Raw genomic sequence first — 22,164 nt, 5'->3', positions numbered from 1 at the left:
AGATGCTGACTTTTGGTGGCTATGTAGCCAAAGCACGTCTCAGAAACCAGCTCAGGGTGTGGGGGACGTAATGGTGTGCCCTAGAGTAGGGCATAGAATCAGAGTTGGAAGCAACCAAGAGGGTCATCTTGTCCAACCTTCTGCAATGCAAGAATCTTTTGGCCAATGTGGGCCTCAAACCCACAATGTTGAGATTAATAGTCTCATGCTCTATCAGCCGAGCTATCCCTCCTGTCTCATGGTTGGCTGGAACACGGGACAGGAAGATTCCACAATGCAACATGTTGTTGAGTGGACCAGTTGTAGGCCTGTCATCTCTCAATATGTGGCATCTCAACAATATGTACCAGACACGATAAATAGGACATGCTGTCTTCACACTGTACACATGTGCACACATGCAGTCAATTCAGTAAACCTATCACAAGGCTGAAATTGCTCTAGAAGCCAGCAGAATTTTTATCCAAGCCTTAAAAAAACCCCCACCAAGTCATGTACACAACTTGTTTCCTTTGATCATCATCTCTAATAGTTGTCCTCTGTGGGTAATATTCTTTAATTTATGTGTGTGCCATTTCAGATTTTAACACACACACACACACACACACACACACACACACAGGCCTTCTGAATTTAATGAAAGCAGCCTTCCTACCCTTTAGAGTTATTGAGAGGTTAGTGTTATGTAATTAAGTTAATCCTCATTTGTAAAGGCTAATTAACTAAATGCTAATTGAATCTGCATATGACAATTAGCACAATGTGTCCTCATTAGACAATTTAAAAAAATTACCCTGACTAAAATTCAGCAAACTGTAAATTATTTTGTAGCTTTTAAAGGCTTTTTTGGAGAAAAAGAAAAGGGGAATATTTCAATGCAATGTTGTGTTTATACATTTGATTAGCCATTTGTCTCATCTCATGAATCAACACTGCAAATAAATGGCTTTTGCCTATATTAATTCCTCCAAGGCTACAAAATATATACCCACTTACCAGGGAGTAAGCTCCATTAAATTCAATGGGACTTACCTTTGAGCAGGCGCATATAGAATTGCATTGTAAATGTATGCAAGTTTTAGGCTAACACTAAACAACAATCACCACCAAAACCAGCCAGAATTTCTTCAAACTGTACAGGTGGTAATCCCAGGACAGATGCAGTAACATCCAAATAACTTTTTAGCATCTTGGTCACGTTTCAAATTTCAGTCATTCCTCAATAATCAACAGTCTAGGACAAAGATGAGGAACCTGTGATCCTCCAAATGTTGCTGGACTCCAACAACTCCCATCAGCTGCAGCCAGCATGGCCAATGGACATGGATGATGGAAGTTGTAGTCCAACAACATCTGGGCTACACTGCCTGGTCTAGGACCAGCATTCACAAATCTAGAATCCTCCAGATGTTTTAGAGTCCAGTTCCTATCAGCCCCGGCCAGCAAGTTTTGTAATCTAAAATATCAAGACATCAAGCTGGGGAAGGCTTACCTAGATACTTCATCATTCTCAGCTCAACAAACCATGTAGTATGTGCTCACAGTTTTTACACAACATCACACCTTCACCCATTGACCACCAGTGCTCTTGCATCTGGTTGGCCACTGTGGGAACAGGATGCTGGGCCTTCAGCTTCTTCTTACATTCTTAAAATTCCATAATTACAACAAACTTTCACATTAATTCCATCAATTATCTTTTGTGAGTCGCCTTGGAGGGGCTTTGGACCTGAAACATGGTATACAAGTGCTATAAATCTACAAGTGAGGAACCTTTCTCAGCCTAAGGGCCACAATCCCCCATGAGTGAACCTTCCGGGGGCCGCATGCCAGTGGTGGGTGAGGCAACTGTTATACAGTAGACTGTTGTCCAGTTACACAGATGTGAGAGGTTTCTCTGCATATATTTTTTTCCAGCCAGGCAAGCAAGAGGCATTATTAACAGCGGAATGACAATTTACAAGCAGGCAAAGTAAATGGATGAGGTCAGTGAAGAGTGTGGTTTGGGGAGAGGGGAGTATGGCCTGGGAAGTGGGTCAGTCTGAGAGGCCTAGAGGACTGCATTTGGTCCCCAGGCTTGAGGTTCCTCTCCCTGCTATACATAAAAACAGAATTACGACAAAGGACAGGTAGAAGCCACCAGAATACCAATTGTTGAGGAAGGGTGCAGCAAACCACAGAGGAGGGCTGTTGCTTCTGGGAAGCCCCCAGATAAGTACAAGGGCGTCTGCCTCGCCAATATTAAAAACAGGGTCCTGAACAAGATGGGCCCTTAGTCTGATCCAGCAGTGCTTTTTGGATGATCCTTTGCACATGTTTATAAACAAGGACTAAATGCTCTGCAAACAAATTAGGGGAGCTGAGTATCTAGGCTTCGTTAATTCCCTTGGCGAGCGTCCCCTTGTAAGAAGTGGAACAGAATGCTTATAACTTCGGGAAAAAGGGAAACAGCAAAGAGAAAGGAATAGGAATGGAAAGAGAAAGAAGGGAACACAATTACTAAATGAAGAAATAACAAATTCTCCAGCAACATCATATGGCACAGACTGGTTCCACACTGTTGAGAGAGATTCCTGAAGAAATGAATGCAGGCCGCTATCCTAACAATGGAGGATTCATAGGTAGCGAATAAAAATCAGCCAGAGCAGTTCAGCAGCAGTTTGAGAAGGAGCTGCTAGGAGCAGGTTGATATATGAGGAGCCTGGCAGAAGTGCTGTCTCAACAGTCCGGAGGGTGAATGCAAATTACGTTGCTGAAAAGAGGCTCTTCACATTTTTTATCTTCCCTCCTGTGGAACTCCAAAGGGCTGGAAGATCTTAGGGTTGGTTGCTTATTATTTCTTCCAAAAATCAAACAGAGTAGCCTAGTAGATCACATAAAAAATGAGTAGCCTTTTAAATACCTGGTATTTAAATGCAGGTATCCACCTGTATCCGACCCCATCTCCTGCCACTAACAGTTGCTTTATATCTCTGACTGTTGCACCTCACTACTCTCCAGGAGTACTGTACACATCCATATCACTGAACATTTCTGCAGCCCTATTGCCAAAATCCAGGAATATTTTCGTAATGTTATATACCCTGCCCTGAAGAGACCCTGGAGACCTGTGATTAGATGTCTATCCTACAGAATGTGGAAGGGAGCTGGGAGGCAATGCCCTTCCCAATGAAGGATTTGCAATGCAGAATACAACAGCAGCCGTCCCTGAGAGGTGGCCTTTGCAGCCTCTGCTTAAATGACTCCAGAGAAGGAAAGCCATCTAGGGATAGGTGAATCCGCCAGATTTCCACATCACTGTGCAATTTAAAAAAAAAACTTCATAAAAAATCATCAGTATCTTAATGCAAAATTCTCCCAGTATATGTACTTTTGCAAGCCATTTATCCTAATGTAATAACTTTTTGTAGGTTGTTTTCATTAATATACTGCTGTACACATCCCTGAAGAACTGCATTGCGAAATTTGGAGTACAGTCAATTTCGAGGGGAAGGTTGAATTTTATGCATATTGTTTTGGGAACAGCAAATTACAGAACTTTGCCTTTAAATGCAAACTGAAGCATTTAGTCCTACTATCTCCCAAGGCCATCTGCTTCACTCTAAAACAGTTCTTCTTAAGAAGTTTCTTCTGAAGCTTAGTCAAGATCCACTTCCCTACAATATCCACCCATTGATTGGAGTCTTGCCCCCTTCACATTTATTTTAAAAGCAGCTGGGCATGGAGAGAAATTGGCTTGGGTTTAACTCATTCCTCTTTGCCATGCTCCCGCAGCAAACCAGCCCCCCTCCAGCTGCTATTTGTCCCATTAGTTACAAACATGTATTCCCCAAAGGTTAAAAAAGCAGGGAGATGGGGGAGACTCTGCATTGAAGAATCAGTGAAAGGAAGAGGTCAGATTCAATTCACCAACACCATGGTTCTTACGCCCACAACTGCTTCTAACTGAAATGTGATGGGAGATCTTGTCCAGTTAATTAGCCATGGATATAACAGCATATCAGTTACATAAATAAGCATCATAAACCCACGTCTACTCAGAACTAAGTCCCACTGATTGCAACGAGCCTTTCCCCAATTAAGCAGCACAGGATTGTAGCCAAGGAAAAGAGCATGAAGCATTTTCAGTGCCTCCCCTGGAATTATGGAATTTCCTCTTTTTCAGAGATCTATCAGTAACTCAATAGATATCTGCCGCCTTCTGCTTTGTTGCTGCACCGGGGGAGAGTGGGGAATCGCTAGCTTTAAGCTTTGGTTTGAGAACACTGGTCAAAAATATTACTCACAGAAACAATTCCTGAGGGCTTCCCTTTGATGGGAATTCAACCATCAATGTGTGTGATATTTTACGAGGCAAAACGTAGTTAAATAGAGAGTTATTAATGCATCCTCTTACTGCAAGATCACACATGCGGTCTGATTACATCTGGCAAGAGAAGCTGTTGCCTACAGTAGTTAATTTCATAAAAAGAACAGCCATGGAATAAAATAATGCACAAAGAACAGAAGGCACCGCCTAATGTCAGGCTAATTGTTCAGCCCACTCTTGTCCATAGCTTAGTCTGGGGCGTTACATCATTTTATTTATTTAAGAAAATAAATAAAATGCCACTTCTTTTCAAGAAAACCTCAAGGCAGTTTGCAAAAATACAAAATGAAACATCAGAATTATTGATTTAAAGACATGTAGGTTTTTAAAAATATTCAGAAGACTATTAAAAGCAACAGCAGCTAAAAGAAATAACACACCAAGTGTCTGGATAGGCTTGCGTAAACCAAAATGTTTTAAGCTAGGTACAGTGAAGGTACCTGCCTGATGTCAATAGGCAGGGAAAGTCAAAGTGTAGGTTCTGCCACATGGAAAGGTCCAATTTCCTACAATGAAAACAGGTCCAAGGGTAGAAGCCTGAACAACCTTTTCTCAGATGCTTCCATACATGAAGAGGAATCATTCATACAGAAGGATGCTCTTATGGTCCCACCTTCTATGCATGTAGGCTTCTTCCTTATAGACATCCATAACTAACACATAGGTATCAGGGGCAAAACCAGCCACATTCCAGGTGCTGTTCCCCTTTCTGTGATTCACACACAAAAGGAACTACAGTGAGATTAGTTCATCTACTGACGATGGATTTCTGTCTGACTACACACCATTTCTCTTACGTCCAAAGTTAAGGAAGTGCATACAAGCTCAAACAATTATGTAAAAGAATTCGTCCCCCCGCCCCAATACGGGACATTTTAAATTATTTGCTTCAATTAAAAGTTGATTTCGCAGCAAATATTTTAATGTGTCGGGTCACGATGAAATGAAAAGAGACAGAATGGGTTGTAATCTAATGCCTCAAGATTTTGCCATACATCAACTAAAAACCTCTTAATGCCTTTGATTAATCTTGCTCTATATTGGATACTGTTAGAGATATGCCCCCCCCCCCAGCATCAATTTGGCAACTATGCACTGATACTATCATTTCCAGAGTAACAATCAATACTGGAATAATGTTTGCATAAATAGCTATGCTTTGTGGGAAACCTTTTGGAATAATTTCAACACTGTGGTCTTTCCACAACATGTAATGCAATAATGTTGCTTCCTTGACTTTAATTATAAAAAAAAACCTGTGTGCACGATGTCTTTAGGGATAATTGCGCTCTCAATAAAACAATTTAGCAGGCTATTTTAGGATAACTTTAAAGGGCCAATGGTCTTTTGGCAATTTAGCAGGTTATTTTGGGATCATGTCAAATACTTTGCTTTATTTTTCATCTCTTTTCTTAGAATTGTAGAATTGGGAGGAATCCCAATGATCATCTAGTCCAGCCCCCTGCAATGCAGAAATCTCAACTAGGTCATATATGACATCCAACCTCTGCTTTAAAATACTCCATGGAAGGAGAGTCTGCCACCTTCTCATGGATGTCTGTTCCACTGCCAAACAGCTCTTAATGTCAGACAGTTCTTCCCAATTTTTAGTCAGAATCTCCTTTCTTGTAATTTGAAATCTTTAAAATTTAAATAGTATTGCTGTTTTTTAAAAAAGGAAACAAAAAATTAGCATACCTAGACTCTTTCGCCATGCAACACCTCAAATTGATCAAACACATTTCCTGGCACACTAGCTCTATCTTTGTTACTAGTAATTTACAGCTAGCATTTGTTGACAGGATGTGTTCACTTTTTGTATGGGGAGCCACCAGGATTAACAATCCACCCGAAGGCCTACCTTTCTTGTGGCTTTTTGGTTGCCGGAACTGAAAAGGCATTAAAACCTGCAAGTTCAATGTGATGTAATGACCTCAAATTCAGTTGTAAAGGTAAAGGTAAAGGGACCCCTGACCATTAGGTCCAGTCGTGACCGACTCTGGGGTTGTGGCGCTCATCTTGCTTTACTGGCCGAAGGAGCCGGCCTACAGCTTCCGGGTCATGTGGCCAGCATGACTAAGCTGCTTCTGGCAAACCAGAGCAGCGCACGGAAACGCCGTTTACCTTCCCGCCGGAGCGGTACCTATTTATCTACTTGCACTTTGACGTGCTTTCGAACTGCTAGGTTGGCAGGAGCTGGGACCGAACAATGGGAGCTCACCCCGTCGTGGGGATTCGAACCACCGACCTTCTGATCGGCAAGCCCTAGGCTCTGTGGTTTAACCCACAGCGCCACCCGTGTTGTACCGGTGATTTAAACCAGGAGGAGAAGTTGGGAGAGGAGGACTGTCCCCAAAATAACAAATAGTCCAGACATGACATCAAATGCTACCTTGTGTATATCACAGGAAAAGAATCAGAGGTGCAATGTAGTACACAGAGCCAGTCCTACCATTTGGCAGGGTGAGATAGCTCCCTCAGGCACAAGTTGCTGAGGGGCAGCAGTGAGGACAGGTTTTTTTGTTGCATGTGTCCTGCCCTGCCCTTAAGCTTGCCTGCTGCCCTCACCATCAGTGTGGAAAGTTAAGATTGAACTGCCTATCCGGTCAGCTTCTGGGCAAGGCCATCTTGTTCTTTGACTCAAGACATCCACTACATTACCAAGCACAAAGGATGCTTTTACTTTCCAGAGACCTGAGGCGGGTGGTGGTAGGAGGGAAACTGAGCCCGAAAGAATGGGAAGTCTAGCAGCTGCCATTAACAATTTTAACAATGCAAAAATGGAGACGAACCAGGGTCTGTAATTTTGCCAGAAAATAGGGACTGTCTTTCTTCGAACAAATAGGAACACGCCTGCTTTGGTAAGGGGAAGGGGTGACTCCAAGGAGCTGGCATTTCAAACACTGAAATGGATTTATCATTATCTTTCAGACAGCTACATGTGGCAGCTTCACCATGAAGGATTTCATGGAGCTGTCATCGCTGCTGTTGCTGCACCTCCCACATCCATTTTGATTACAGACTTGCGAGAGTCAGCTTTTTCAACCTGCTGTCCAAAGCAATGGTTAGTTGCCTCCTCTAATGAGCCTAATTTCATACTGTTCTCATTAATGGGAGAGATCAGCTGCTCTTCTTATCAATACTCATGTCAAGTGAAGGTTCCAGCCTTCTCTCTGACAGAGCTCTATTGGGAGGGTCAATTCATTGCTATCGTGCCAAAAGGCTGTGTGTTTAGCATTTGGCCCAGAGATGGTTCAGAGAAGAGGAGGCTTGCCGTATTTTCTTGTGGAACAGTGGTGATACACAACAGCTGGCCTGAGGATGATAGGTTCAAGAGGAGCTTATACCTTTCCTCGCAAAACGTTTCAGGAACTCATGGTTTGAGAATGCCAGTTGTGAGAATGTAATTAAAACCAAGCAAATAAATGATTTTTTAATTTAAAAAAACAAGGTTTTATTATTATTAACATGAGAGAATTATGTGTGTTCTAAACATTGTGGTAATATTTCCCTTCACCCCGGGCCTTCAAGAGGGCTCTATTTGAGCTATAAACAGAGTAGGCATATTAAAAAAATTTTAAATGGAAATCCCAAATGCCCTTTTTGTAGCATCAAAAATGTTTCACCTCCAGGTGCATCAGGTTAATTAAATAACTGCCCCATGATCCCCCTTGCCCACAAAGGATTTTGGGAGCATACTCCGTTCACATGAGTAGCTGGTTTATACCAGAATCAGCAGCAGAGCCTGGACTAGCAAACGGTCTTCTGAAATGGCAAGTGCCCCTTGACCTGTTCTGCTCCATGCAATCAGCTCAGCCTAAGGCATAACACTCTTTCCTCTGTCATGGAAGTTGCACACTTGCCAACATGGAGCTGCTCCTAGCATCTCTCCTCCCTCTTCTTCATCTGGCACAGATCCTGCACAGATGTTAATGAGGCGTTTTGAACACTGTTACAGACCTGCTAGGCTCACCAGTATTTAGAACAGCTACCTCATTTTCCCACCCCACATTAAAAAAAAAGGATACCACAAATTCAGCCACATGAACTACTCAAGATGATCTCAGCTGATTTTGTGGTGCCTGAAAGCAACACAGGAAGATGCTTTATGCTGAGTCGGAAAACATTGGTTTATTTAGCTCAGACTGACAGTGGCTCTTTGGGGTTTCAGACATTTCTAGTCCCATCTGGAAACGCCAAGGATTGAACCAGGGACCTCCGGCATGCAAAGTGTTTGCTCTACCGGGAATTATATTTGTTTTGTTTTGTTTTTAATTGTGTATTTTTGGTACTTTGTTTTCTGTGTATTATTTGTTTTTTGTGGTTTTTATGTTTGTATTAAATTGGAAACTTGAATAAATATTTTTAAAAAACCACTGAGCTATGGTCCTTCCCCCTAAGCATGCATCTACATGACAAGCTCTGGGCAGCCTTTGACAGGCAACGTGGCTCCACACATATTAGACCTGCATTTAGAGACTTCAGCAAGAAGACACATTAGGGACTTGGTTGACAGGGATATGCATTCAAATGGGGCATGAAGAGAAATGAAGTGGAAATAGAAAACATGCACTAATCGAATAATTTGGACCAAAGTGCATTGCATTCTTAATTAGGCTAGCAGGCACTAACTCTGCAGCAGCGCATGCACTTCCCAGATTGTGGCTCTGTGGCAAAGCCAATTTTCCCACCGCCATTCATAGGGTCAGTGTAATTGGGCATTCTGGTCTCTCCCTGTTTTTATACCTTCTTCCAGAAATGAAGTGTCATAAAAGCAAGGCTCCGTATTTATGGAGGTCAGGAAGGTGCAAACAAGGAGCAAAAGGAGGAGTGATGAAAAATGTAAATAAATCCAAATATGAGAATCTAGCTATGCCTTAATTTACTCTGACCATGAGCTCTTTATTAAAGGGGTGGCCTCCAGCAGAAAGGTCACTCCACCTGTAGTTCCTCCATTATGAAGTACCCTCCTGTCTCCTTTGCTACATAGATATTCTTCCTGCACAGCTCTCCCCTTGCCTGCTGCCACACATCCTGCTCTAGTGTGCCGGCTATATTTGAGAAACAATTACCGTATTTTTCCGTGTATAAAATGATGCTTTTTGCTAAAAGAAATTAGGCAAAAATTGGGTGTTGTCTTATACACGGATAGTGAATGCAGAGGGGGACGTGTGATTAATGGCAGCAGCAAGCAAGAGATTGACAATGGCGATTGGGTGGGTGATTGGTGACTATGGGAAGGCCTGCTGGCAGTTGGATGTAGCTGCGGCAATAGGCAGGCGATTGGCGGCTGGGTCGAGGCAGGCAGGTGACTGGCAGCTGCAGCAAGTGGGAGGGTGGGCTGTTGGTGGCGGCGAGCGGGCGGACAATTGGTGGCTGCGGCGAGGTGTGCGATCAGCAGTGGCTGTGGCAAGCTATCAGCAGCGGCAAGCAGGCGGATGAGCGATTGGCAGAAGTGACCTCCCCCATGCCCCCAAAAGCTAAACAACTTAATTTCTTAATTTTGGGTTTAAAAAAATAGGGGTCATCTTATACATGGGGGCATCTTATACATGGAAAAATACAGTAATAGACTGGTCTTGGTATAACAGCAAGGAAAGCAAGTCTGGTATTTATATGTCAAAAAAGTGTATGCATTTGTGGGCTACAGGTCTTTTAAGACTTGGGATGTCTTACCCGTTATATAAAATAGGATGGGGAAATGGTGGCATCCCATATGTTGTCTGGACTCCATCTCCCATCAACCAAAGCCAGCGTGGCCAGAGTCATGGATGCCAGGAGCTGGTGTCCAGCAACATGTGGAGGGTTGCAGATATTCCACCACAACTATGGAAGATCAGACTTGACCCTGCAGGCAACTCTCCATTTGTGCACATTCAAGTCATGTGCGACCACACACACATGCATATCACTGCAAACCCGGAAGTGGCACATATGCAGCAAAATGGCATGAAAACAGTGCCTAGCAATCCCACAAGCCTTTGCAAGTGCAATCCCAAGAGCCTTTGCACTGACCATTGAGTCCTGTGGAGAGTTGGGAGCTTGAGCAATGAGCATTGGACCGAGCAATTGTGGTGGAGTTTGGCAGATCTGGTAAGTGCTGCTGGGTTTTTTAAAGGGGTTTTCAAGGGTTCCCAGAGGTTTAGAAGATGTTTGCAGGCTTTTTCAATAGTGTTCCCGATATATGCGATTCATAGGAGCCATCTCCTAGGGGCCCAGGTCCTTTCAGCCCCCAGAATAAAATATTTGAGCCCCCTCCCAAGATTGATGAGCATTGCCATTCAAATGGTGTCCATGCACCACGTCTTGTGATCAATTACGCGTGGCGGGGCTTACCTGCTACTGCCACCGCCCACTTTATTCAAGTCGGCATCCCTGACGCAATTTCACTTAAACACGCAGCGCCTCGGAATGTAACCCCTGAGTAAATGGGGAGTTGCATGTATCACATTATTGTAGCTTTTACTATTCCGCTTACGTTTTGCAAGTTGAGCACATGTTTTAAGGGAGAAGGGTGCAGCTGATGGGGAAAAAAGAGACCCCAGAAAGCCGCTGCCAGCCAGAACAGACAATGGTGCGCATACAGTTAGCCAGTATGCACAAAATGTCTTGCCGCAGCACACAGAGGCAATTCCAACATGTTTCCACATAGAAGTCTTCTTATTCTAGTGGGAAGTGGTGCTCAGTCTCCTGTCCCTCAAAGCTAGTGGCAGCAACTTCAGTAAAACTGGGAGCACCCAGCTTAGCAGCACTTCTTGCAATAAAATCCTAATGAAAATAAATTGATACATATTTACCCATATGCCGTGAAGCATATGGTTAATGCGTTTAGACATCACTAACAAAGTTAAGTCTCAGCTAAATTTGTTGGCTTCCGGATAAAGACTGTTCTCTACAGCAAACCAGAGCTGACAGTAATTTTAACTCCACAGCAGCTTTCTTTTTTTCTTTTTTAAAGTATCCAATTTTTAAAAAATGTGTTCCCGACCTACCTAGCAAGTTTCACAAGTACAGTCAGGGCAATTTGGTGCAGGTGTTTAGTCATCCTTTGGAAATGCATTTACGGTGCACGCTTCATTAACCTCCTGATGACGAGCGCTGCTGTTGTTTGAGGTTTGGCCATCACAAAAAAAATGAATGAAAACTGACAGCACAGAGCCCTTTGTGCATTACGCACAAAAAGAGAGGAAGTGAGTAGAGGGGCTCAGGAGCCATGCTTTGGGCACCACCCACCTGGCACACAGCTTTCCGCCCCAACCCTGTTCCCACTGTTCATGCCTTAGTGTGTTAACATGGCTGTGGCGATCACACAGGGTCCCCGGACATTTGACGGTCTACTGACCCTGTGCCACCACTGTGATTGCTTTCTTCGCTGCCACCAACCTGTTTCCCTCGAGTACACACGAAGTCCAGACAGTTGTTAACATTAACTAATAATCAAGTTTATTTATGGCATGAACAAGCTTATGGTTCCAGTTAATTTTTCTTGGCAGTTTCTTAATTGTAGTTCCTTAACTGTCCTATGCGTTCCTAACAACTTCAAACTGATTATTCCAACTATCTATCTGACTCCACCTAACAATTCCTCTCACTCCCTCACCACACAACTCAACCAACCCACAGACTATTCTCCCTCTTCTCCAACTCCCAACTCTCAACTGACTTCCACACAGCTCAACTCTCACTCTAACTCCTCCTATCAGTTTCTCTCTGGCCAATCACATCACACGCATTTAACCCTTTCCTTATGACCCACCTTGGAGGCAAATGCCACATAGGCCATCGGAGATGCTGGAGAAACTTTTGTGTGCTTTGTACGTCCAAGAGGCTTCTTTGATTCTGGAACCTTGCACAACCGGGGCTTCAGAACTGGGGAAGCCTCTGCACAGAGGCAAATGTGTAAATGCATGGAGGCTTCCCCATCTCAGGCAGCCCCACCAGCATATGGTAGGGCTGGGGGGAAGCCAAGGGGACTGCTACCACTGCCCCCCAACCCGCCTCAACTTCCCTCTTTGACTGAGTAACGCATGAAGAGGGCTTGAGAAAGATTACTCTCAAAGTATGGGCTGGGAACAAGATAGCTCAGTTGGTAGATCATGAGACTCTTACTCTTAGGGTTGTGGGTTAGAGCCCCACATCAGGCAGAAAGATTCCGGCACTGCAGATGGTTGGACGGACTAGATGATTCTCGTGGTCCCTTCCAATTCTATGATGCTATGGTTCTGACACAATTTCATAATCTTAGCTTGAGAATGCATAATGTTGATGTTTCAATTATTAAATCAATATGCTAATGCTTTAATTGCATATATACTCTGTGTGAATTGCCCAAATGACCTTGTCAACAAATGTTAGTTATATATAACAATATATAACTATATATATATATATATATATATATATATATACACACACACAGAGAGAGAGAGAGAGAGAGAGAGAGAGAGAGATTTTTTGAAATATGTGTCTCTATAAGAAAATGGATTTGCATGTGAAAGTATCAGCCTCACAAGTCAGTTGGGAATAAACATAATAAGTATGGGTAATTGCACTTTACTTTATGAAATTATACTGCCTGATATACTGTTGCCTGTTTTCCCATTCCCACAGTTCTCCCCCCCCCCCCTTGCGAAGAATCTGGGGTTTGAAAGTTTGAAGCACCCTCATTTTCAAGACAAATAGAAATGGTCTTTTGCAGGGTTGCATCCCCTGGTTGAATTTGTTTTCACAAATGGATCTCCACTGTGAAACCAATGGTGGGGCATTCAGATTTCTCTACATATTGTTAAAATGTAGAGATAGCAGATTAACTCTTGAAACACAGTTTCCACACTTGTTTTCCAACCAAGCCAGCCAAGAATATTGTTAGAACTGAGATACATTCTCCTACCCTATGTATCAATTAGAAACAGTATTTTTTATATTATGAATATATATGACAATTAAGCGAGAATGGCTTGCCTAGTGCAGCTGATGATTCACACAATTTTGCAAAGGTTTCAGTTTGAGCCTTTTGAACAGGCCCTTGTCCAAATGGGGGAACCAATGGGAGAGGATTTGTTGTTTTTAACTGAGCCACGGCTTCCTTTTTTTCAGCCTGTGTAAATACCAGACAAGGGCCATGTTAAGTGCTCTCCCCTCAATTTCCATTCTGTTTGTCTCTCCAAAAGCAACACAACACCACAACGCAAGCCTTTTACTATCTCTGCAAGCCGTAATTAAAACGAGGGCCACAGACAATATACCTTCAACTCATCATTTGTCTCTTCACAGACCTATTCAGTTTATGGTTTCCAGTTTCTACAGCTCCTGTCTCTCTCAAACCTGGGACAATCAGAGTTCTAGTTCCAAAATTACACCAGGGTTGATTTCAAGCCACTCCATGCACTTAGCAGTTTGTTTTCCTTTACTTGCTTATCAAAAGGTGGGGGTGGGGGGTTGGCAGATCCGCGCGGGGTGAGGAATGAGTCGCCTTTTCTGTGTCTCACCCACCCACTGCCACTTTGCCGCCTCCACCCTCCCGACGGCTATAAAACAGCTCAACCCGGCCAGACCAAAATCTAAATTGAGACAAAGCTCCTTGCTCTTCCACCCCTCCCTCCAATGCAGCCCCCATTTTCCATTCAGCAGAAGTGGGCCACTCGGAGGCAGCAGCCCAGGAGCTACAAGTAGGCCAGACGAGAATAAACAGCGCAAACAAAGAATATCCTGTCCACTCCGAGAGAGGCTGAAGAAAGAGTGATGTCTCCATTAAAATTCAAGGCAGGGAAGCAGCACGCAGCCTGTCAGCAGCCTAGCAAATAAAATGAAATAAAAAGGCGAGGGGGAGGGGGAAAGTTTGCAGTGGAGAATGAAGGAAAACATAGGGTAAGGTGCAGGTGCAGCCACAAAAGCCAGGCACTTCACAGTTTTAAGGTTTTCCTCCTTAAGTGAAAAGGAACAAAGGGCAAATCCAAACAATTCTCATTAAGGTTTGTATTTCCCCTTCCTCCTCTAAGGAGCTCAGGAGGGCCTTCTTGGTAGTGGCACCCTCCCTATGGAAAGCCCTCCCTTCAGATGTCAAGGAGAGAAAGAATTACACAACTTTTAGAAGATATCTGAAGGCAGCACTGTATTGGCAGGTTTTCTGTGTTTGATGTTTTTAATTATGTTTTTAGATCTGCTGTAAGCCACCCAGAGTGGCTGGGGAAAATAATAATATTTATTATTATTATTATTATTATTATTATTATTATTATTGATACACATGCCCTTCCTGCTCCAAAAAACACAACAGCTCTGTGAGGCAGGTTGAACTGCTTACCCCATGAGCTTCAAGACAAATGGAAGACTGAACCTAAGCCTCCCCAATTTAAATCCAATATCTCATCCACTCAGCTACAGGAACATAGGAGACTTATACAATGGATGCATACAGATTGCTGCTAATGCCATCACCTTCAAGCACCAGTGATGGAAGTGCACTGGATGTGGAATAATTAGTAATGTGTACACATTACTTAGGACGCGGGTGGCGCTGTGGTCTAAACCACTGAGCCTCTTGGGCTTGCCAATCAGAAAGTCGGCGGTTCAAATCCCAGTGACAGGCTGAGCTCCCGTTGCTCGGTCCCTGCTCCTGCCAACCCAGCAGTTCGAAAGCACGTCAAAAAAGTGCAAGTAGATAAATAGGTATTGCTCTGGTGCGAAGGTAAATGGCGTTTTGGTGCGCTGCTCTGGTTTTGGTGTTCCATTGCTCCAGAAGCGGCTTAGCCATGCTGGCCACAACCTGAAAAAACTGTCTGCGGACAAACGCCGGCTCCCTCGGCCTGTCAAGCGAGATGAGCGCCGCAACCCCAGAGTCGTCTGCGACTGGGCTTAAATGTCAGAGGTCCTTTACCTTTACCTTTTACACATTACTTGAGGCTAAGATCCACAAGTAGTAAGGATGACCTGTGTGGGATTGTAGAAATTGGGCTTCTTATCACTGAAAGCCCTGTCCAGAGGGAACCAATTTGGTTTGGAACACTGGGAACATACAGCTTGCAGACTCTCCCATCTCTGTGCAACTGTAGTCGAGATTAGTTAGAATCTCCAAAAGAAACTAATTTCTGGGATTTTTATGGTTTTCACCAGATTTTGCTTCAACAAACAAGGTCACTGTGAACTTAAAAACATGGAATCCCTCCCGCTCATGGATTTACGTTGCATTTAACTGTGAAATGCAAAAAGAAAAATGGCAGGAAGCCGGTAGAAACAGAAATCCAGAAAGAGGCACAGGATCCAGAGAGTGTGTCTTACCTCTCGAAAGTACAAAAGGTTTCCGATGAAAGGCAAAGGTGGAGGGTGGCGGATGCCCACTTTCTCCAGCCTGGAGAAGCCGGAGGTGGAATACCTGCAAAACAAGGAAAGTAATGAGTTTGCACCAAGCCTTGCTTTAAGATTTAATGGATGGAAAGTCTCATGACTAAAAGGAAGAGAGCCCTAGAACCTAAGGAGCATAGCCGGAGCATAAAATCTCCTTCCCTTGGATGTTTGCAGTATGAGACTGGACAGACACCCCTCAGGGACATTACTGGATTCTGATTCCCAGTCATGGAATATCAAGAAAAGGTGGCTGGTGACCAAATACAGGCAAGGCACTCAGGTTGCAGATACACCTGATAAAATCAGATCCCCATGCCTCTAGCAATCTTAGAGACCACTCAGACCCTGTTTGTGGCTTTGATTAATGATTTACACACAGTGATCAATTGGGAGGGGAGGATTATTGATTCTATAATATCATTCCATTGCCTTTGATTGTGTTCATGAGGCTTCTGCAACTTAACTGCAGGATCTGGTAATTATTAAGAGAACTGCTCTGCAAAGGGACAGCCTATTGCTAGCAGGGAGATATCAGGAGGCAATGATGGGCTCCTGTCCTGCCCCCTATAGGCACGGAATCCAGAACCATCATTTTATTGATTATACTTAGACACCATGAGTTCAGAAAATCAAACTAGTTAGAAAATATTCTCCTATTTTACAACAAGAATATCCCCTTTCCTCCCTCATAGTTTCCAATTAGCTGAAAGTTTACCTTTGCATTAGCCACAATTATTCCAGATTTATAGGCCTAGTGGACACCTAAACTGAAACCATAATTTTTTTGTCTCAAGAAAACCAATAGCCACCAGACAGCAATGATGATTTGGCAATTCGTAGGCTAGATCTCATGCCAAAACCTTCAGAAATAAGCATATACAGTTTCCAACACACGTACACACTACAGATACCATTACTTCTTTTCAGGAGGTCAGAGATAAGGAGGTCAACATTCACAAAGTCTCCCTTCTTCTAAACTAACATATTTTGTATGTGTTTTAATTAATGTATTGTCAACCACTGGAGCCCTTGTGACAGGGGATGTTAAAAATGTAGGTATTATTTATTCATTTTATATTGCGCCAGAAATGTACTAGGTGCTAAATAATAAAGTCCAAAAATAGATTTTCGCACATCTTCCAGTCTTTGACAGAGGAAAACAGGTACAGTACACTTGCTGTATATATTAAGTGAAACAGTGAAGCAATAAGCAGTGTGGTAGGTGAGCAGGTAAAAGGAGCTGGTGACAACCCCCCACCCAGGAATTTGCAGACTGTTAACATCTAACTACACCTTACTTGCACAATGTAGAAACCACATTTGAAGTTAAAGACTTCAAAACTTCTGCTTATTTTTACTGAAACAGATCTTATTCTTCAAATATTTAAAGGAATGTTAAAAATGTTGTGTGCACTAGAAAAGTCGGAGGCTTCTGTTCTCAAGTATTATACAGTCTTGTGCCAGGCAAAGCAGTACGATTTCTTACTTATTTTAAAACTGCCCTTTCATTATCGTATTCCAGAGCAGTTTACAGAACATAATAAAACAACAATATATCAAAAACAACAAATGCAAGCAAAGCCACAGTAGAAGAAGTTATCATTTCACTAAAAGCTCGTTATTAAGATCAGCAATTGCTTGGTTAAATGCGTAAGTATTTAACAGATGCCAAAACACAATGGATGCTGGTGCTTGCTATACAGAGGAAATCTTCCATATCAGAAACAAGGGCCACATTCATGTCATACATTTAAAGCACCATGATCCCACTTTAAACAATGATGGTGGCTTCCCCCAAATAATTCTGGGAGCTACAGTTTATTAAGGGTGCTGTTAGGAGACCCCTATTCCCTTTGTAGAGATACAATTTCTGGAGTTACCTGGGAAGAGGAATCGACTGTTAAACCAATCTGAGAACTGTAGCTGAGAGAAATAGGACTCTCCTAACAACTTTCATCACCCTTAATAAACTACAGCTCCCAGGATTCTTTGGGGGAAGCCAAGAATGTTCAAAGTGGGCATCATAGTACTTTAAAGGTACGGTGTGAATATGGCCAAATATGATACCTGCTCATAACCAGTACAGAAAGAGCTTAAGCAGATGTTATGAGAGATACACAGACGCTGCTGTAATGTTTCTCTTAGCCCCTTCTTCCGCATAACATTTAGGTCACTGTGCCTCCACTGGTGACACGACGCCATTGTGCCATACATTGTCTTGCCCTGTGGCTGACACCCAGTGAGATGAAGCGCATGCAGGGTGATGTTGCCTTTGCTTTTTGTCACATGTGCTATTTGTTTAAATGAGGAAGAAGTAGGGAAAGAGAGATGAAGTAACACCAATGAGTTAAGGCCACAGTACAGCTCTTGCACAGCCATTGTAGGCTATGCAAATATAAAGTTTATGTGACTGACTAGGAATCTATGGCAAAACTAGCCAGATAGCCTCTACCTCGCAGAATCCCAGTTTAATAGCTAAAACGTTTAAATGCTCATTTTCCACCCTTATAATTTTTGGGTGTGTTATATATTTTGCTACGCATGCCTTTGCTTTAGTAAGGAACAGATAAAAGTTGTTATGTATTGAGAGAGGTGGTGCAATTCTTTCTTTTTTTTAAGCTTAAAATGCAATTTCACCAAGCAGTATAAAATTTCATAACATTTTTTCATCATGTAATTACATGCCTTAATTATGTAATTTGACATCTTAATTGCATAATTAAAAGGACATGATGTTTCAGCTTAATTAGACATCCTAATTATTATGCAAGTTCATATGCGCACACTGCGATCCCCTTTGCAAATGCAGATAGACAGATCTTCAGCCATTTTCCTAGATGTCAATAGGATGAATACATTCTGAACTGAATATATAAAGATGCACATATAAATGGAAGGAAGCACCTGTCCCATAGTAGTATTAGTATTACAGTATTTACATCATAATGATTAGAGCGGGCCGCACTCTTCCATCCCTTACACACGGCAGTGGCATCACTTGGCAAAGGCATATCCCACTTCAACACACCTGGATAAGGAACAGGTTGTGATCTCAGTGCAGTCCCAACAGCAAATATGGCTCAAGGAGCCATATTAAGATACTATTTGTACGTTCATCTCTTGCTCACACACATACGCTCAGGCACACATGCAGACTCATTCATGCATTTGCAAGTTGGCATGCGCACACACAACCGTGCTTTTATATATACACATGTATACTATGCTTCTTTAACTCTTTTAAAAACTATCAGCCTCTTTTCCTTTACTGAATGCTCCCCTCATTGCCCACAGCCAAAGACCTTTGCAAAAATTCAAGCCTAATTCTAGGTTCTTCCCCACCCTCCTGCCCACTGAGTTCTATACCGAACTCAGGGCAACAATGAAATTGAGGAAGAGGGAGCTGACAGGCATTGCCTCCCGTTGAACTGAAGTTAAGCATAAAGGCAAGCTGGCAAGAACTGGCTGTGTGCAGGCTATGGTTGATAGAGCAATGCCTCCTTCACTCTGTTGAAGCAGACTCTATTGATACATATAACACTAGCATAAACTTCCCTACACATCTGTTCACGCTATTCCCCTCTTGACCAGGAACTACTCATTTAAAATATCTTAAAGCTTTTTGAAAAACCAGTTTTCTCTATGTTTGCAACATCGCGGTAGCGGACCTCCATTTTCCCAATAGTTACTGGATTAGCCTTACTCCGTATCCTCTCAAATATCAACATCGCTGTATGACCCATAGTACCCCCAAGCAAGATTCTCCTCTTCTTGGAAAAGCATTACTTTGAATGAAATGGCTCCAGCCCTGTTCCCTCTCATACTAAACAACTGATAGAACAAGGCATGTGAACCCCTTATCTAAAACATGATGGAGAATGTCTATTGCTTTCAGTTTCCTCATTTTTGGAGCACAGAGCTCAGTATGCTTTACATCAAACTGACAGTGAAAGAATGCTGATAACCTAGTCCTCCATCACTTTCGCCATTAATCTGTTTTCCACGCTGCTTTTGAAAGATGTGGTGCATTTCCAGGAAGGACACCAGGGCCTGAAGATCAGAGAATCTGCTGGGATTTAAAAACCATCCAGTCTGACCCTTCCACATGCTTCAACTGTCTCTATACAGTGGTACCTCAGGTTAAGTACTTAATTCGTTCTGGAGGTCTGTTCTTAACCTGAAACTGTTCTTAACCTGAATCACCACTTTAGCTAATGGGGCCTCCTGCTGCCGCTGCTGCACCGCCAGAGCACCATTTCTGTTCTCATCCTAAAGCAAAGTTCTGAACCCCAGGTACTATTTCTGGGTTAGCGGAGTCTGTAACCTGAAGCATATGTAACCTGAAGCGTATGTAACCTGAGGTACTACTGTATTTGGGGTTTTTAAAAAACCGTTGGTAGTGTGTGCAGTGCACACTGGCACAGCCATTCTTGCCATGACTGCCCCCGAGTCTCTAGAAGTTCAACATCTAAGCAATGGGCAGCTGCTTCTGGACTCTAGTGTACAGGCGTGCATGTGCACAAACAAAAAGGCACAACACACCTCCTCCAGGTGTGGTGGTAATGCAAGGAGGATGGAGCAAAGCTGTGCCTCCCGATTCCACAGCATGGTGCAGTCCTGTCACCAACACCTGTCACATTAGATATTGCTGACCCTTTCAATGCCGACAGGGGCACAATGTTGGGGGAGGGGCAGGGCCGAGGGGGAAAGCACTTATTTCTAAAACACCTTTAAACAAAACAGTAAGCATTCTCGTCTTGAATTGTGGTGCCCAGAATTGTACTCCAGGCATGATCTGGCCAAGAGAGAATATAGCGGTACTATGGCTTCCCTTGATCTGGGCACTATACTTCTGTTGATGCAGCCTAGAATAGCATTAGCTTTTTTTGCTGCTGCATCACACTCTTGACCCGTGTTAAGCTTATGGTTTACTAAGACCCCTAGATCCTTTTCACATATGCTACCGGCAAGCCAGTTGTCCCCTGTCTTATATTTGTGCAGCTTTTGTCCCTACTGAAATTCATTTTGTTAGCTTGGGCCCAGTCCTCCAATCTGTTACGGTCATTTTGAATCCTGATTCTGTCTTCTGAGACATTAGCTACGCCTCCTAGATAAAAGTTATGATAACAGGCTGAACTATATTATCCGAAGAGCTTTTGACAGTGGCATAACTGTAAGAAAAAAATTATTGATTAGTTACAATCCTATGCACACTTTTCTATGCACAGAACACCACAGAACTTAATTCTGTGTATATGTGCACAGGGTCAAACCACGAGATTAAAATCTTGTCCAATATTTCTTCTGCTATATTGAGAAAGTGTAGAGATTTTAGATCTAAACTCCTGTTTCACAGTATAAGATTCCACTTTTGACTTACTATGTTTCAGAATAGTACCATTATCTGGGTCTGCATGCCAGAGGGAAGAGCAATTTTGGATATAGGACAGGATGCACTTCATAAATAGCTAAACAGGAAATTGTTAATGGTTTTTGCGGTTATAATTATTTGGGGGGGGTGTACACTGGAGGCTGTAAATAAAATGGTGTTTATTGAAACAAGATTTGAGAAGTTGCTTTGACCAGTTGTAAACCAATTCTGTTATTTGCTATTCATACGAATTTATCACAGGGTCTATTTAATTTAAGTAAAGGATTTGAAACAGCATCTGAAGCCCTATCAGAATGAATGACTTCACTATAGCCTCATGTATGGGGAGAGAGACGTTGATTTTTATTTTTAATGATACCAAGCAGGACAAATGAAGACACACATCAGAATGTTACCCTTTCCCCACTATTCCAAACCTTTCCTCATAATGGAAAACAGGAATTTTCACTGAGGAGGGAAACATCCAAGATAGTGTTCACTGAAGTGCTTTCCTCCTAAAGGGCTGATAAAAAGAGGTTTTTCGTTTTCAGTTGTGGCTGCTGGCATATTGGCAAGTGCAAGGCTGAGCCATCTCTCACTTATGCACACCTGGTTTATGAAAGAGAACAACAAACAGGAGAGATGACTCAGTAGCACTTATGAAACACACACATTCGTCATCTGAAGTTGCTGTTGTTCCCATTGTTTTCTTAGCAGGCTGCAGCTGGCGATGATAAACCAGGACAAAAGGGTAATTGGCTATAGCTCTGTTAGATTACCAGTGTTGGGAGATAAAATATATTCTGGCAGGCCACTGAACTGGCAAAGGATAATGGGCAGTTGCAATGTCAAGATTTCCTGCTCTTAACAGCCACTGTTGATTATATTTATAACTTGTCCCTCCCTTAGGGGACGAAGAGGGGGTGTCCTGCCCAGGTATGCATCAGTTACAGATGACCCTATATAAGACTCCCTGCAGGCACAAAACTAGCCCACCAGGAATATCCAAAGTGGTACCCCCTAGCTGCAGCCAGGATACTATTTAATTTACTTATATTTACATACTTTATATCCCAAGTGG

General features: G+C 42.8%; 1 protein-coding gene across 5 annotated transcripts in view; it reads right to left on the bottom strand.

Moving 5' to 3' along the window:
* The window catches only part of TBXAS1 (thromboxane A synthase 1), a 218,014-nt gene that overhangs the window by 161,938 nt on the left and 33,912 nt on the right, over positions 1 to 22,164 (bottom strand). For all 5 annotated transcript variants that reach the window (XM_079992705.1, XM_079992708.1, XM_079992709.1 and 2 more), the window contains exon 3: positions 15,647 to 15,740. In XM_079992705.1, the coding sequence (XP_079848831.1) occupies positions 15,647 to 15,740 (94 nt within the window). The remainder of the gene's footprint in view (positions 1 to 15,646; positions 15,741 to 22,164) is intronic.

The sequence above is a fragment of the Podarcis cretensis genome (assembly GCF_951804945.1).
Source record: "Podarcis cretensis genome assembly, chromosome: 10".
Lineage (NCBI taxonomy): Eukaryota > Metazoa > Chordata > Lepidosauria > Squamata > Lacertidae > Podarcis > Podarcis cretensis.
The sequence above is the reverse complement of the archived record's forward strand: the minus strand, read 5'-3'. Positions and strand labels throughout refer to the sequence as shown.